The sequence below is a fragment of the Gobius niger genome (assembly GCF_951799975.1).
Source record: "Gobius niger genome assembly, chromosome: 4".
Classification (NCBI taxonomy): Eukaryota; Metazoa; Chordata; class Actinopteri; order Gobiiformes; family Gobiidae; genus Gobius; species Gobius niger.
This window is the reverse complement of record NC_136855.1, coordinates 20,984,973-21,002,839: the sequence shown is the minus strand read 5'-3', so window position 1 is coordinate 21,002,839 and position 17,867 is coordinate 20,984,973. Positions and strand designations below refer to the sequence as shown.

The following is a 17,867-nucleotide window of genomic DNA, read 5'->3' as shown; positions in this document are numbered from 1 at the left end:
TATTTTTTTGTTTGTTATGATGAGTAGAACACATCTGGAAAGTTTGGTGGAAATCGGACAAAATAAATTTGTCAGGGTATAGGCAGGTGGCGCTATAGTGATGTGCACCGTGAAGTAATTGATCTCTATGGAATCAGACCGTAAGTGGCCTTCTGTCAGCCAAGTAGGATCCAGACTGGATAGAGCGCGTGCCTGCGAGGTGGTGTCAAATTTACATGACAAAACGTGTTTTTGGGGGGGCGCCATTCGAAACGGGGGGGTCTGAGTGAAAAAAAAGTCAGGTATTTTTTGTAGCCCCGTGTCAGGAGAGTCTGTTTAAACAGGTATGGGCTTATTCTGCTGAAAAACCAGGGACTAGTTTGTTGACACACAAGGCAGGTCCAGATAGACTCCCACATAAAAGTCAAAGTCACGCCCACATCTTAGGAAATATGACATGACTATAATGTATTTTTTGATTTGCAAAAGTGTCTAGAACATACTGGCATCATTGTATTAAAAAGATTCAAAAGTGCAGTTTTGAAGGTATGGCTAGGGGGCGCTATCCTGGGAGCAGGCTATACATTAATGGCTTCATTCTGTTCAGTGTCAGGTGGCGCATTAGTGACATGAATATGAGCTCTGTGGGCTTATGCCTGTGAGCGTGAGCTTTCTTCCAAACAACGCGAAATCTACGCGTTTTTTGCCGCGTCGTTACGAGGAGACGGTGAAACTTTTTTGAGAAACGCTGGGCAAATATTGAATTTCAATATGTCTAGATGCACTGTGCCAAATGTGAGCTAAATCCGACGAAAAACCAGGGACTAGTTCGTTAAAACGTAAAATGAGTTTAGACGATGTCCGGGTTTGAAGCCAAGATGGCCGCCTCCCTGTGCGAGTGGGCGTGGCGCTCCAAGTGAGTTTTGGGCTTGTCCTGATGTCCCCTCTCACTGTGCCGAGTGATTCGGGCGTACGCCCAAAAACGCCCCTATTTTTTTGAATTGGGGTCCGCTTCCAGAGGGCGCTGTGGAGCCGTTTTGTTGTGGGCGTGTCCCATTCGTCCAATATCATAAATTTTTTCGCTGCCCCATTGCCTCCGCCAATTTTGGGGAGCTTTCACCCACGTTTAGCGGGTCAAAAACGCGATCCTTTCCGGAGAAAAAAAAAAATAATAATAATAATAATAATAATAAGAAACCACCCAAAAACAATAGTCCCTTGCCAGGACTGCGTCCGGCTCGGGCCTAAATATAAGGAGAACGGAGCGAGATAGAGGCATGGTGTAATATATTTTTTTGTTTGTTATGATGAGTAGAACACATCTGGATAGTTTGGTGGAAATCGGACAAAATAAATTTGTCAGGGTATAGGCAGGTGGCGCTATAGTGATGTGCACCGTGAAGTAATTGATCTCTATGGAATCAGACCGTAAGTGGCCTTCTGTCAGCCAAGTAGGATCCAGACTGGATAGAGCGCGTGCCTGCGAGGTGGTGTCAAATTTACATGACAAAACGTGTTTTTGGGGGGGCGCCATTCGAAACGGGGGGGTCTGAGTGAAAAAAAAGTCAGGTATTTTTTGTAGCCCCGTGTCAGGAGAGTCTGTTTAAACAGGTATGGGCTTATTCTGCTGAAAAACCAGGGACTAGTTTGTTGACACACAAGGCAGGTCCAGATAGACTCCCACATAAAAGTCAAAGTCACGCCCACATCTTAGGAAATATGACATGACTATAATGTATTTTTTGATTTGCAAAAGTGTCTAGAACATACTGGCATCATTGTATTAAAAAGATTCAAAAGTGCAGTTTTGAAGGTATGGCTAGGGGGCGCTATCCTGGGAGCAGGCTATACATTAATGGCTTCATTCTGTTCAGTGTCAGGTGGCGCATTAGTGACATGAATATGAGCTCTGTGGGCTTATGCCTGTGAGCGTGAGCTTTCTTCCAAACAACGCGAAATCTACGCGTTTTTTGCCGCGTCGTTACGAGGAGACGGTGAAACTTTTTTGAGAAACGCTGGGCAAATATTGAATTTCAATATGTCTAGATGCACTGTGCCAAATGTGAGCTAAATCCGACGAAAAACCAGGGACTAGTTCGTTAAAACGTAAAATGAGTTTAGACGATGTCCGGGTTTGAAGCCAAGATGGCCGCCTCCCTGTGCGAGTGGGCGTGGCGCTCCAAGTGAGTTTTGGGCTTGTCCTGATGTCCCCTCTCACTGTGCCGAGTGATTCGGGCGTACGCCCAAAAACGCCCCTATTTTTTTGAATTGGGGTCCGCTTCCAGAGGGCGCTGTGGAGCCGTTTTGTTGTGGGCGTGTCCCATTCGTCCAATATCATAAATTTTTTCGCTGCCCCATTGCCTCCGCCAATTTTGGGGAGCTTTCACCCACGTTTAGCGGGTCAAAAACGCGATCCTTTCCGGAGAAAAAAAAAAAAAATAATAATAATAATAATAATAAGAAACCACCCAAAAACAATAGTCCCTTGCCAGGACTGCGTCCGGCTCGGGCCTAAATATAAGGAGAACGGAGCGAGATAGAGGCATGGTGTAATATATTTTTTTGTTTGTTATGATGAGTAGAACACATCTGGAAAGTTTGGTGGAAATCGGACAAAATAAATTTGTCAGGGTATAGGCAGGTGGCGCTATAGTGATGTGCACCGTGAAGTAATTGATCTCTATGGAATCAGACCGTAAGTGGCCTTCTGTCAGCCAAGTAGGATCCAGACTGGATAGAGCGCGTGCCTGCGAGGTGGTGTCAAATTTACATGACAAAACGTGTTTTTGGGGGGGCGCCATTCGAAACGGGGGGGTCTGAGTGAAAAAAAAGTCAGGTATTTTTTGTAGCCCCGTGTCAGGAGAGTCTGTTTAAACAGGTATGGGCTTATTCTGCTGAAAAACCAGGGACTAGTTTGTTGACACACAAGGCAGGTCCAGATAGACTCCCACATAAAAGTCAAAGTCACGCCCACATCTTAGGAAATATGACATGACTATAATGTATTTTTTGATTTGCAAAAGTGTCTAGAACATACTGGCATCATTGTATTAAAAAGATTCAAAAGTGCAGTTTTGAAGGTATGGCTAGGGGGCGCTATCCTGGGAGCAGGCTATACATTAATGGCTTCATTCTGTTCAGTGTCAGGTGGCGCATTAGTGACATGAATATGAGCTCTGTGGGCTTATGCCTGTGAGCGTGAGCTTTCTTCCAAACAACGCGAAATCTACGCGTTTTTTGCCGCGTCGTTACGAGGAGACGGTGAAACTTTTTTGAGAAACGCTGGGCAAATATTGAATTTCAATATGTCTAGATGCACTGTGCCAAATGTGAGCTAAATCCGACGAAAAACCAGGGACTAGTTCGTTAAAACGTAAAATGAGTTTAGACGATGTCCGGGTTTGAAGCCAAGATGGCCGCCTCCCTGTGCGAGTGGGCGTGGCGCTCCAAGTGAGTTTTGGGCTTGTCCTGATGTCCCCTCTCACTGTGCCGAGTGATTCGGGCGTACGCCCAAAAACGCCCCTATTTTTTTGAATTGGGGTCCGCTTCCAGAGGGCGCTGTGGAGCCGTTTTGTTGTGGGCGTGTCCCATTCGTCCAATATCATAAATTTTTTCGCTGCCCCATTGCCTCCGCCAATTTTGGGGAGCTTTCACCCACGTTTAGCGGGTCAAAAACGCGATCCTTTCCGGAGAAAAAAAAAAATAATAATAATAATAATAATAATAAGAAACCACCCAAAAACAATAGTCCCTTGCCAGGACTGCGTCCGGCTCGGGCCTAAATATAAGGAGAACGGAGCGAGATAGAGGCATGGTGTAATATATTTTTTTGTTTGTTATGATGAGTAGAACACATCTGGAAAGTTTGGTGGAAATCGGACAAAATAAATTTGTCAGGGTATAGGCAGGTGGCGCTATAGTGATGTGCACCGTGAAGTAATTGATCTCTATGGAATCAGACCGTAAGTGGCCTTCTGTCAGCCAAGTAGGATCCAGACTGGATAGAGCGCGTGCCTGCGAGGTGGTGTCAAATTTACATGACAAAACGTGTTTTTGGGGGGGCGCCATTCGAAACGGGGGGGTCTGAGTGAAAAAAAAGTCAGGTATTTTTTGTAGCCCCGTGTCAGGAGAGTCTGTTTAAACAGGTATGGGCTTATTCTGCTGAAAAACCAGGGACTAGTTTGTTGACACACAAGGCAGGTCCAGATAGACTCCCACATAAAAGTCAAAGTCACGCCCACATCTTAGGAAATATGACATGACTATAATGTATTTTTTGATTTGCAAAAGTGTCTAGAACATACTGGCATCATTGTATTAAAAAGATTCAAAAGTGCAGTTTTGAAGGTATGGCTAGGGGGCGCTATCCTGGGAGCAGGCTATACATTAATGGCTTCATTCTGTTCAGTGTCAGGTGGCGCATTAGTGACATGAATATGAGCTCTGTGGGCTTATGCCTGTGAGCGTGAGCTTTCTTCCAAACAACGCGAAATCTACGCGTTTTTTGCCGCGTCGTTACGAGGAGACGGTGAAACTTTTTTGAGAAACGCTGGGCAAATATTGAATTTCAATATGTCTAGATGCACTGTGCCAAATGTGAGCTAAATCCGACGAAAAACCAGGGACTAGTTCGTTAAAACGTAAAATGAGTTTAGACGATGTCCGGGTTTGAAGCCAAGATGGCCGCCTCCCTGTGCGAGTGGGCGTGGCGCTCCAAGTGAGTTTTGGGCTTGTCCTGATGTCCCCTCTCACTGTGCCGAGTGATTCGGGCGTACGCCCAAAAACGCCCCTATTTTTTTGAATTGGGGTCCGCTTCCAGAGGGCGCTGTGGAGCCGTTTTGTTGTGGGCGTGTCCCATTCGTCCAATATCATAAATTTTTTCGCTGCCCCATTGCCTCCGCCAATTTTGGGGAGCTTTCACCCACGTTTAGCGGGTCAAAAACGCGATCCTTTCCGGAGAAAAAAAAAAATAATAATAATAATAATAATAATAAGAAACCACCCAAAAACAATAGTCCCTTGCCAGGACTGCGTCCGGCTCGGGCCTAAATATAAGGAGAACGGAGCGAGATAGAGGCATGGTGTAATATATTTTTTTGTTTGTTATGATGAGTAGAACACATCTGGAAAGTTTGGTGGAAATCGGACAAAATAAATTTGTCAGGGTATAGGCAGGTGGCGCTATAGTGATGTGCACCGTGAAGTAATTGATCTCTATGGAATCAGACCGTAAGTGGCCTTCTGTCAGCCAAGTAGGATCCAGACTGGATAGAGCGCGTGCCTGCGAGGTGGTGTCAAATTTACATGACAAAACGTGTTTTTGGGGGGGCGCCATTCGAAACGGGGGGGTCTGAGTGAAAAAAAAGTCAGGTATTTTTTGTAGCCCCGTGTCAGGAGAGTCTGTTTAAACAGGTATGGGCTTATTCTGCTGAAAAACCAGGGACTAGTTTGTTGACACACAAGGCAGGTCCAGATAGACTCCCACATAAAAGTCAAAGTCACGCCCACATCTTAGGAAATATGACATGACTATAATGTATTTTTTGATTTGCAAAAGTGTCTAGAACATACTGGCATCATTGTATTAAAAAGATTCAAAAGTGCAGTTTTGAAGGTATGGCTAGGGGGCGCTATCCTGGGAGCAGGCTATACATTAATGGCTTCATTCTGTTCAGTGTCAGGTGGCGCATTAGTGACATGAATATGAGCTCTGTGGGCTTATGCCTGTGAGCGTGAGCTTTCTTCCAAACAACGCGAAATCTACGCGTTTTTTGCCGCGTCGTTACGAGGAGACGGTGAAACTTTTTTGAGAAACGCTGGGCAAATATTGAATTTCAATATGTCTAGATGCACTGTGCCAAATGTGAGCTAAATCCGACGAAAAACCAGGGACTAGTTCGTTAAAACGTAAAATGAGTTTAGACGATGTCCGGGTTTGAAGCCAAGATGGCCGCCTCCCTGTGCGAGTGGGCGTGGCGCTCCAAGTGAGTTTTGGGCTTGTCCTGATGTCCCCTCTCACTGTGCCGAGTGATTCGGGCGTACGCCCAAAAACGCCCCTATTTTTTTGAATTGGGGTCCGCTTCCAGAGGGCGCTGTGGAGCCGTTTTGTTGTGGGCGTGTCCCATTCGTCCAATATCATAAATTTTTTCGCTGCCCCATTGCCTCCGCCAATTTTGGGGAGCTTTCACCCACGTTTAGCGGGTCAAAAACGCGATCCTTTCCGGAGAAAAATAATAATAATAATAATAATAATAATAATAAGAAACCACCCAAAAACAATAGTCCCTTGCCAGGACTGCGTCCGGCTCGGGCCTAATAATAAGAAACCACCCAAAAACAATAGTCCCTTGCCAGGACTGCGTCCGGCTCGGGCCTAAATATTAGGAGAACGGAGCGAGATAGAGGCATGGTGTAATATATTTTTTTGTTTGTTATGATGAGTAGAACACATCTGGAAAGTTTGGTGGAAATCGGACAAAATAATTTTTTCAAGGTATAGGCAGGGGGCGCTATAGTGATGTGCACCGTGAAGTAATTGATCTCTATGGAATCAGACCGTAAGTGGCCTTCTGTCAGCCAAGTATGATCCAGACTGGATAGAGCGCGTGCCTGCGAGATGGTGTCACATTTACATGACAAAACGTGTTTTTGGGGGGGCGCCATTCGAAACGGGGGGGTCTGAGTGAAAAAAAAGTCAGGTATTTTTTGTAGCCCCGTGTCAGGAGAGTCTGTTTAAGAAGGTATGGGCTTATTCTGCTGAAAAACCAGGGACTAGTTTGTTGACACACAAGGCAGGTCCAGATAGACTCCCACATAAAAGTCAAAGTCACGCCCACATCTTAGAAAATATGACATGACTATATTGTATTTTTTGGTTTGCAAAAGTGTCTAGAACATACTGGCATCATTGTATTAAAAATATTCAAAAGTGCAGTTTTCAAGGTATGGCTAGGGGGCGCTATACTTGGAGCAGGCTACACATTAATGGCTTCATTCTGTTCAGTTTCAGGTGGCGCATTAGTGACATGAATATGAGCTCTGTGGGCTTATGCCTGTGAGCCTGAGCTTTCTTGGAAACAAGGCGAAATCTACGCGTTTTTTGCCGCGTCGTTACGCGGAGACGGTGAAACTTTTTTGAGAAACGCTGGGCAAATATTGAATTTCAATATGTCTAGATGCACTGTGCCAAATGTGATGTAAATCCGACAAAAAACCAGGGACTAGTTCGTTAAAACGTAAAATGAGTTTAGACGATGTCCGGGTTTGAAGCCAAGATGGCCGCCTCCCTGTGCGAGTGGGCGTGGCGCTCCAAGTGAGGTTTGGGCTTGTCCTGATGTCCCCTCTCACTGTGGCGAGTGATTCGGGCGTACGCCCAAAAACGCCCCTATTTTTTTGAATTGGGGTCCGCTTCCAGAGGGCGCTGTGGAGCCATTTTGTTGTGGGCGTGTCCCATTCGTCCAATATCATAAATTTTTTCGCTGCCCCATTGCCTCCGCCAATTTTGGGGAGCTTTCACCCACGTTTAGCGGGTCAAAAACGCGATCCTTTCCGGAGAAAAAAAATAATAATAATAATAATAATAAGAAACCACCCAAAAACAATAGTCCCTTGCCAGGACTGCGTCCGGCTCGGGCCTAAATATTAGGAGAACGGAGCGAGATAGAGGCATGGTGTAATATATTTTTTTGTTTGTTATGATGAGTAGAACACATCTGGAAAGTTTGGTGGAAATCGGACAAAATAATTTTTTCAAGGTATAGGCAGGGGGCGCTATAGTGATGTGCACCGTGAAGTAATTGATCTCTATGGAATCAGACCGTAAGTGGCCTTCTGTCAGCCAAGTATGATCCAGACTGGATAGAGCGCGTGCCTGCGAGATGGTGTCACATTTACATGACAAAACGTGTTTTTGGGGGGGCGCCATTCGAAACGGGGGGGTCTGAGTGAAAAAAAAGTCAGGTATTTTTTGTAGCCCCGTGTCAGGAGAGTCTGTTTAAGAAGGTATGGGCTTATTCTGCTGAAAAACCAGGGACTAGTTTGTTGACACACAAGGCAGGTCCAGATAGACTCCCACATAAAAGTCAAAGTCACGCCCACATCTTAGAAAATATGACATGACTATATTGTATTTTTTGGTTTGCAAAAGTGTCTAGAACATACTGGCATCATTGTATTAAAAATATTCAAAAGTGCAGTTTTCAAGGTATGGCTAGGGGGCGCTATACTTGGAGCAGGCTACACATTAATGGCTTCATTCTGTTCAGTTTCAGGTGGCGCATTAGTGACATGAATATGAGCTCTGTGGGCTTATGCCTGTGAGCCTGAGCTTTCTTGGAAACAAGGCGAAATCTACGCGTTTTTTGCCGCGTCGTTACGCGGAGACGGTGAAACTTTTTTGAGAAACGCTGGGCAAATATTGAATTTCAATATGTCTAGATGCACTGTGCCAAATGTGATGTAAATCCGACAAAAAACCAGGGACTAGTTCGTTAAAACGTAAAATGAGTTTAGACGATGTCCGGGTTTGAAGCCAAGATGGCCGCCTCCCTGTGCGAGTGGGCGTGGCGCTCCAAGTGAGGTTTGGGCTTGTCCTGATGTCCCCTCTCACTGTGGCGAGTGATTCGGGCGTACGCCCAAAAACGCCCCTATTTTTTTGAATTGGGGTCCGCTTCCAGAGGGCGCTGTGGAGCCATTTTGTTGTGGGCGTGTCCCATTCGTCCAATATCATAAATTTTTTCGCTGCCCCATTGCCTCCGCCAATTTTGGGGAGCTTTCACCCACGTTTAGCGGGTCAAAAACGCGATCCTTTCCGGAGAAAAAAAATAATAATAATAATTAAAGCCGCAAGCGGCGATGAAGGCCCTCGCCCTTGGGGACTTGTCCCTTGCAACCGCCCCCGCTCACTCTCGTCCCTTGCGGCCACCTCCGCTCGCTCTCGGTCCTTGCGGCCACCTCCGCTCGTTGTCATCCCTTGCTACCACCTTTGCTCACTCTCACGCCTTACGACCACCTCTGTTTGCTGTGGTCCCTTGCGATCAATCCTCATCACACTGATTTAAGTTGTATTACAGTGCATTTTATGCGAAAGTCCCTTAAATTTGCATTACAGTTTATTATATGCGAAAGTCCCTCTAAGTTGCATTACAGTTTATTATATGCGAAAGTCCCTCTAAGTTGCATTACAGTTTATTATATGCGAAAGTCCCTTTAAGTTGCATTACAGTTTATTATATGCGAAAGTCCCTTTAAGTTGCATTACAGTTTATTATATGCGAAAGTCCCTCTAAGTTGCATTACAGTTTATTATATGCGAAAGTCCCTCTAAGTTGCATTACAGTTTATTATATGCGAAAGTCCCTTTAAGTTGCATTACAGTGCTTTATATGCGAATGTCCCTATTAAGTTGCATTATAGTGCTATTGTAAAAATCCCTATGTAGTTGCATAATTGTGTTGTAATTGCAATAATCCCTATTTTGTTGCAGAAACTGTACAAACATGTTGATATTGCAGAAACTCTTAACACTGTATAAACGGTTAAAATCACTGACAGACTGCACTGTATCAGAAATTCTATTAAAATGCCGACAAAAAAAGAGAAAGGATTAGAGAAGTGTCACAGCCATGTTTGAACTGGCAACCTCCTCCACCAAAGACAAGCACACTATCACTGAGCTGTACCTCCATGGTAGTTAGACCCCGATGTGGGCTACTTTTGTCTAAATTATTGAGCAGAAGTTAGTTCCCAGCACACCACTGGAGGAGAGAGGTAATTTCAGGTCATGCACCCCACCCATACATTGGGGCGGGACCATAGGTGCGGTTCTAAAAAAAAAAAAAAAGAGCTAAGGTCAAAATTGATCCATTAATGTCATGATTGGCAAGCCAATGCACAAGCAGTAACACTACACAGGCACAACCAATCTCATGAAACGTCCTGTATTCATGTGTTTTAGGCTGTGACAATGTGTGCAGTTGCCCATGTAAAAGGTGAAAACAATATAAAAGTGTCATGGCTGTGTTTGGACTAGCTACCTCCTTCACTTGAAACATGGGCCTGATGATGGCTTGGTTTCTCCAAATTCCCAGGCTGGAATTTGGTTGCAGCAACACACTGGATGAGAGGTTATTTCCCTGTTTTTAGTGAGTTCTTCCTGGAAGGTGCTGAGTCCAAAAGAAAAAGGAAATAAAAGAGTGAACATTGGGATTGGATCCAGCAACCTCCTGTACACTAGTTCAGCTCTCTACCGATGGAGCTACTCCAGCTGAGTGAATAAAACAGCAGATTGGAAATTAATGTCATGAGAGATCATGCACTTGTGTGTTTGCAGGAAACGGATTCACAGTTTAGATCCCCCCCCCACCCACCCACCCAACCCCACCCCCCCACCTTGAACATTTCCCCGATTGTTTTCGACATATTCCCCAGTGTTTCCTCAATTGTCTCCCTACGATCCCCCATTTCTTTCTCTTTAGTGACGCATGTTTTGAAGCGTTTTTCATGAGGGTGGGACCATATTTGCGGTAAAAAAAAAAAAAAAAAAAAAGGTAAAGTCAGAATTGATCCAACAACCTAATGGTTGGGAATCCAACGCTCAAGCTATGATGCCACACAGGCACAGAAACTTCTGCAAAATGTCCCTTACTCACATGTTATAGGCTGTGACAATGTGTGCAGCATCCCATGTAAAAGGTGAAGGCAATATGAAAGTGTCAAGGTTGTGTTTGGACTAGCTACCTCCTTCACTTGAGACGAACATGCTATCACTGAGCTGTAATTACATGCAAACATGGGCCTGATGACTGCTTGGGTACTCCAAATTCACAGGCTGAAATTTGATCCCGGCAACACACTGGAGGGGTAATTTTCATGTTTCTAATGAGTTTGGAACCATCGGCGACGATTCATGTTCTTACCAGAAAGTGCGGAGTCGAAAAGAAAAACAAATGAAAAAGAGTCAAGGTTGGTATTTGATCCAGCAACCTCCTGTACACTAACCCAGCTCTCTACCAATGGAGCTACTAAGACTGAGTGATTACTGCAGGGGATTTGACATTGATATCATGAAATACCCCGCACTTGTGTATTTGCAGGAAATGGATTTACAGTATAGAAAATAATATATTCTATCATTATTTAATCAGGGTAAATTCCTGGCTGCCCAAAGAAACGTTGAGAGAGGGTTTCAGCCCTACAGCACCCTCGATATTGAAGCAATATTTTGGAAAGACCCATATAGTACGAGGAGCACACAGAGAGACGGACAGGAAACAGACGAATTAAACTTCCTGTGATTGTACTGTTGAGAAAAACGTGAATTTGGAGGCAAAAACGTCCAAATTAAAGCTTCTGTCTGTGACATAGGGGTAGTATAAGTACCTATGAGTCCAAAAGTGTGGCTTTTGTGAAGAAAGGGAGAAATTTGGAAAATTGGCGAATTTCAGGAGACAGAGGCCTCTGACAGAGGCCAGTATGCAGCAAGGCTAAGACCTCTGGAGATTTTCACGGAGGATGGGCGGGCCACTTACAAGCCACTTGAAAGCCAATTCAAGCCAAGATGGCCGCCTCCCTGTGCGAGTGGGCGTGGCGCTCCAAGTGAGTTTTGGGCTTGTCCTGATGTCCCCTCTCACTGTGGCGAGTGATTCGGGCGTACGCCCAAAAACGCCCCTATTTTTTTGAATTGGGGTCCGCTTCCAGAGGGCGCTGTGGAGCCATTTTGTTGTGGGCGTGTCCAATGCGTCCAATATCATAAATTTTTTCGCTGCCTCATTGCCTCCGCCAATTTTGGTGAGTTTTCGCCCACGTTCAGCGGGTCAAAAACGCGATCATTTCCGGAGAAAAAAAATAATAATAATAATAAGAAACCACCCAAAAACAATAGTCCCTTGCCAGGACTGCGTCCGGCTCGGGCCTAAATATTAGGAGAACGGAGCGAGATAGAGGCATGGTGTAATATATTTTTTGGTTTGTTATGATGAGTAGAAGACATCTGGAAAGTTTCGTGGAAATCGGACAAAATAAATTTTTCAGGGTATAGGCAGGGGGCGCTATAGTGATGTGCACCGTGAAGTAATTGATTTCTATGGAATCAGACCGTAAGTGGCCTTCTGTCAGCCAAGTATGATCCAGACTGGATAGAGCGCGCGCCTGCGAGGTGGTGTCAAATTTACATGACAAAACGTGTTTTCGGGGGGGCGCCATTCGAAACGGGGGGGTCTGAGTGAAAAAAAAGTCGGTATTATTTGTAGCCCCGTGTCAGGAAAGTCTGTTTAAACAGGTATGGGCTTATTCTGCTGAAAAACCAGGGACTAGTTTGTTGACAAACAAGGCAGGTCCAGATAGACTCCCACATAAAAGTCAAAGTCACGCCCACATCTTAGAAAATATGACATGACTATAATGTATTTTTTGGTTTGCAAAAGTGTCTAGAACATACTGGCATCGTTGTATAAAAAAGATTCAAAAGTGCCGTTTTCAAGGTATGGCTAGGGGGCGCTATCCTGGGAGCAGGCTACACTTTAATGGCTTCATTCTGTTCAGTTTCAGGTGGCGCATTAGTGACATGAATATGAGCTCTGTGGGCTTATGCCTGTGAGCGTGAGCTTTCTTGGAAACAACGCGAAATCTACGCGTTTTTTGCCGCGGCGTTACGCGGAGACGGTGAAACTTTTTTGAGAAACGCTGGGCAAATATTGAATTTCAATATGTCTAGATGCGCTGTGCCAAATGTGAGCTAAATCCGCTGAAAAACCAGGGACTAGTTCGTTAAAACGTAAAATTAGTTTAGACGAGGTCCGGGTTTGAAGCCAAGATGGCCGCCTCCCTGTGCGAGTGGGCGTGGCGCTCCAAGTGAGTTTTGGGCTTGTCCTGATGTCCCCTCTCACTGTGCCGAGTGATTCGGGCGTACGCCCCAAAACGCCCCTATTTTTTTGAATTGGGGTCCGCTTCCAGAGGGCGCTGTGGAGCCATTTTGTTGTGGGCGTGTCCCATTCGTCCAATATCATAAATTTTTTCGCCGCCTCATTGCCTCCGCCAATTTTGGTGAGCTTTCACCCACGTTTAGCGGGTCAAAAACGCAATCCTTTCCGGAGAAAAAAAATAATAATAATAATAATAATAATAATAAGAAACCACCCAAAAACAATAGTCCCTTGCCAGGACTGCGTCCGGCTCGGGCCTAAATATTAAGAGAACGGAGCAAGATAGAGGCATGGTGTAATATATTTTTTTGTTTGTTATGATGAGTAGAACACATCCGGAAAGTTTCGTGGAAATCGGAGAAAATAAATGTTTCAAGGTATAGGCAGGGGGCGCTATAGTGATGTGCACCGTGAAGTAATTGATCTCTATGGAATCAGACCGTAAGTGGCCTTCTGTCAGCCAAGTATGATCCAGACTGGATAGAGCGCGTGCCTGCGAGGTGGTGTCAAATTTACATGACAAAACGTGTTTTTGGGGGGGCGCCATTCGAAACGGGGGGGTCTGAGTGAAAAAAAAGTGGGTATTTTTTGTAGCCCCGTGTCAGGAGAGTCTGTTTAAACAGGTATGGGCTTATTCTGCTGAAAAACCAGGGACTAGTTTGTTGACACACAAGGCAGGTCCAGATAGACTCCCACATAAAAGTCAAAGTCACGCCCACATCTTAGAAAATATGACATGACTATAATGTATTTTTTGGTTTCCAAAAGTGTCTAGAACATACTGGCATCATTGTATTAAAAAGATTCAAAAGTGCAGTTTTCAAGGTATGGCTAGGGGGCGCTATCCTGGGAGCAGACTACACATTAATGGCGTCATTCTGTTCAGTTTCAGGTGGCGCATTAGTGACATGAATATGAGCTCTGTGGGCTTATGCCTGTGAGCGTGAGCTTTCTTGGAAACAACGCGAAATCTACGCGTTTTTTGCCGCGGCGTTACGCGGAGACGGTGAAACTTTTTTGAGAAACGCTGGGCAAATATTGAATTTCAATATGTCTAGATGCGCTGTGCCAAATGTGAGCTAAATCCGCTGAAAAACCAGGGACTAGTTCGTTAAAACGTAAAATTAGTTTAGACGAGGTCCGGGTTTGAAGCCAAGATGGCCGCCTCCCTGTGCGAGTGGGCGTGGCGCTCCAAGTGAGTTTTGGGCTTGTCCTGATGTCCCCTCTCACTGTGCCGAGTGATTCGGGCGTACGCCCCAAAACGCCCCTATTTTTTTGAATTGGGGTCCGCTTCCAGAGGGCGCTGTGGAGCCATTTTGTTGTGGGCGTGTCCCATTCGTCCAATATCATAAATTTTTTCGCCGCCTCATTGCCTCCGCCAATTTTGGTGAGCTTTCACCCACGTTTAGCGGGTCAAAAACGCAATCCTTTCCGGAGAAAAAAAATAATAATAATAATAATAATAATAATAAGAAACCACCCAAAAACAATAGTCCCTTGCCAGGACTGCGTCCGGCTCGGGCCTAATAATAATAAGAAACCACCCAAAAACAATAGTCCCTTGCCAGGACTGCGTCCGGCTCGGGCCTAAATATTAGGAGAACGGAGCGAGATAGAGGCATGGTGTAATATATTTTTTTGTTTGTTATGATGAGTAGAACACATCTGGAAAGTTTGGTGGAAATCGGACAAAATAATTTTTTCAAGGTATAGGCAGGGGGCGCTATAGTGATGTGCACCGTGAAGTAATTGATCTCTATGGAATCAGACCGTAAGTGGCCTTCTGTCAGCCAAGTATGATCCAGACTGGATAGAGCGCGTGCCTGCGAGATGGTGTCACATTTACATGACAAAACGTGTTTTTGGGGGGGCGCCATTCGAAACGGGGGGGTCTGAGTGAAAAAAAAGTCAGGTATTTTTTGTAGCCCCGTGTCAGGAGAGTCTGTTTAAGAAGGTATGGGCTTATTCTGCTGAAAAACCAGGGACTAGTTTGTTGACACACAAGGCAGGTCCAGATAGACTCCCACATAAAAGTCAAAGTCACGCCCACATCTTAGAAAATATGACATGACTATATTGTATTTTTTGGTTTGCAAAAGTGTCTAGAACATACTGGCATCATTGTATTAAAAATATTCAAAAGTGCAGTTTTCAAGGTATGGCTAGGGGGCGCTATACTTGGAGCAGGCTACACATTAATGGCTTCATTCTGTTCAGTTTCAGGTGGCGCATTAGTGACATGAATATGAGCTCTGTGGGCTTATGCCTGTGAGCCTGAGCTTTCTTGGAAACAAGGCGAAATCTACGCGTTTTTTGCCGCGTCGTTACGCGGAGACGGTGAAACTTTTTTGAGAAACGCTGGGCAAATATTGAATTTCAATATGTCTAGATGCACTGTGCCAAATGTGATGTAAATCCGACAAAAAACCAGGGACTAGTTCGTTAAAACGTAAAATGAGTTTAGACGATGTCCGGGTTTGAAGCCAAGATGGCCGCCTCCCTGTGCGAGTGGGCGTGGCGCTCCAAGTGAGGTTTGGGCTTGTCCTGATGTCCCCTCTCACTGTGGCGAGTGATTCGGGCGTACGCCCAAAAACGCCCCTATTTTTTTGAATTGGGGTCCGCTTCCAGAGGGCGCTGTGGAGCCATTTTGTTGTGGGCGTGTCCCATTCGTCCAATATCATAAATTTTTTCGCTGCCCCATTGCCTCCGCCAATTTTGGGGAGCTTTCACCCACGTTTAGCGGGTCAAAAACGCGATCCTTTCCGGAGAAAAAAAATAATAATAATAATAATAATAAGAAACCACCCAAAAACAATAGTCCCTTGCCAGGACTGCGTCCGGCTCGGGCCTAATTATAACAAATAAAGGCTATACATATCTCACTTTGCATGAAATGAGTCCTTTAGTTTCACAGTTTAAGTGTTGAATAACAGAAATGAATCATCTGTAAGTACTAAAGATTCCACTTGTACAAAGTTGGTGAAGCAAAATAAACGTATGCATAAGTCAACCATTGTCTTTTTTTGTTAAACGATGTGTGAAAAAGAGCTTTCTGTCTTTGTTACATATGAAATCACGCAGCAAAACACTCACACAGCATTTGTACATTTGCAGATACAGGAGTGCCTGAGGCTACTGCGATAAAGCTACAGAAATAACAATGTTTATCCATTTATACCATCGGTACCCTTCAGTGACAGTGCCAACGGTGATTATCTACTTGAGACTAATGTGTACCTGCATGCCACAGATGGGATCCTCACACAGGTAGACGCCAGGCGACTGTCCGTCCTGTAAACTGCCTGTGGCCACTTCAGAGAGCAAGTCCTTAAGGTTCTCATCTTTCCCCCAGACCTACAGGACAGAACATTGAGGAATTATCAAACAGAAAAACAGCCTTGTTCAACCAACACTCAACATCGTTTTCCCTGTCCCGGATTCTTGCATGTAAAGAGAACCAGGTTAGCTACGTGTTAGCATTACTGACCTCCACTGCAGAGACCCGGACAGAGAAGCGTGCCCCTGTCTTCTCTTTTCTCTCATTGATGAGCTTAAAGAGCCAGGATATCGCACAGGGGATGATGCCCAGAGTCTGAAGGGAGTCATCACGGCCAATCATTGTATGGGATTTTCCTGCAGAGACAGAAAACACGAAATAAAAAATGAGAGCACGTTAAAAACATACACATACAGTCTTACATCTCCGTCGCCTTTAATGCGCCACACACCAGCCGGCCCTGTCACGAGCAGGGATCAAACATAGAGCTTAATAATGCCACATGTTGCGCCCGGCAATCTCACCTGCTCGACGCTAATACAAAACGTGAAATAACCGGTGTGATAAAAATGAGACAACTGTGTGTGATTTGTTCAATGGAGGGAGGTGTTTCTCTGCTACGCTCTAATTTCCCATTGTTCTCTTGCTGTTCCCTCGAGCGCATCCTTCATCACAAAGAAAATACGCTTCCACTCTCAAAATCACACTAATCAAACAAAGACTTTTTCAAATGTGACTCTTATTTGACTGAATGTAAGTAAATTGTATACTGCTTGCATTACAGCACTCACATTTTATTACATGCATGTAGCTTCTAGTTCAGCTGTTCACGTTGATCCAAATATAGCAGGTAAATTAAGGAATAAGCGCCGTGAACTCCATTGCTAAGATTACACATTGTTATGCATTTTAAATTTATAATCTACTATGAAGAATTAAATTGAAATGATGAATACTTTGGACGGCCAGAGACTATTAGTGAGATGATGAGCCATTATACGTATTAATCAAATTGTTCATAGCGGATCAATGGGACACAGCTTAAAGACCTGGAATTTAATTACAGGGCTTTAGTCTATTAAAGCGATTCGTTTCTAAATCATTTGGAGCCATCATCCATTTTTCTATGCGTCTGTCCATTTTAGCCTAAGACCACACTGCCAATACAAATGCCTATTGTCTTGCTGATTTTAATTAGAGAAAAGGTAATGCCTCTATAATGCAGCCCCATTATGACTCATGGCCTTAGGTCAGCCATTTACCAAAGTGATCTCACCGGCTTTAGCAGCATGATCACCCACTTAAACAAGGTCAGGGCCTCAATTCAGCATTACCTGTGTCTGTTTGGGTAATTGAAAGGGCAAATTCACATATTCATCATCAAGCAAAAATGATAGATAAATAAATGGTCACATTTATATGGCGACTTTTCTACCTGCTTTAGGCAATCAAAGCGCTTTACATCAAGGAACCACTCACCCATTCACACTCTCATTCACACACCAATGTTCGCAGACACTGGAGGCAAGGTGGGTGAAGTGTCTTGCCCAAGGACAGTGTGCACCAGCAGGATTCGAACCACCGACCCTCCGGTCACAAGACAATCTGCTCTATTCTCTGCCACCTCAAATGCTACACAATGGTTAAAAAGCCAAAAAACGCCCACATTTATAAATCCATCAATTTATTCA

General features: G+C 44.6%; 1 protein-coding gene across 2 annotated transcripts in view; it reads right to left on the bottom strand.

The window, feature by feature from the left end:
- kif26ba (kinesin family member 26Ba) overlaps positions 1 to 17,867 on the bottom strand; it is a 90,953-nt gene that overhangs the window by 22,742 nt on the left and 50,344 nt on the right. For both annotated transcript variants that reach the window (XM_079555354.1, XM_079555355.1), the window contains exons 8-9: positions 16,387 to 16,532; positions 16,137 to 16,253 (exon numbers count right to left, since the gene is read on the bottom strand). In XM_079555354.1, coding sequence (XP_079411480.1) covers positions 16,137 to 16,253; positions 16,387 to 16,532 — 263 coding nt within the window. The remainder of the gene's footprint in view (positions 1 to 16,136; positions 16,254 to 16,386; positions 16,533 to 17,867) is intronic.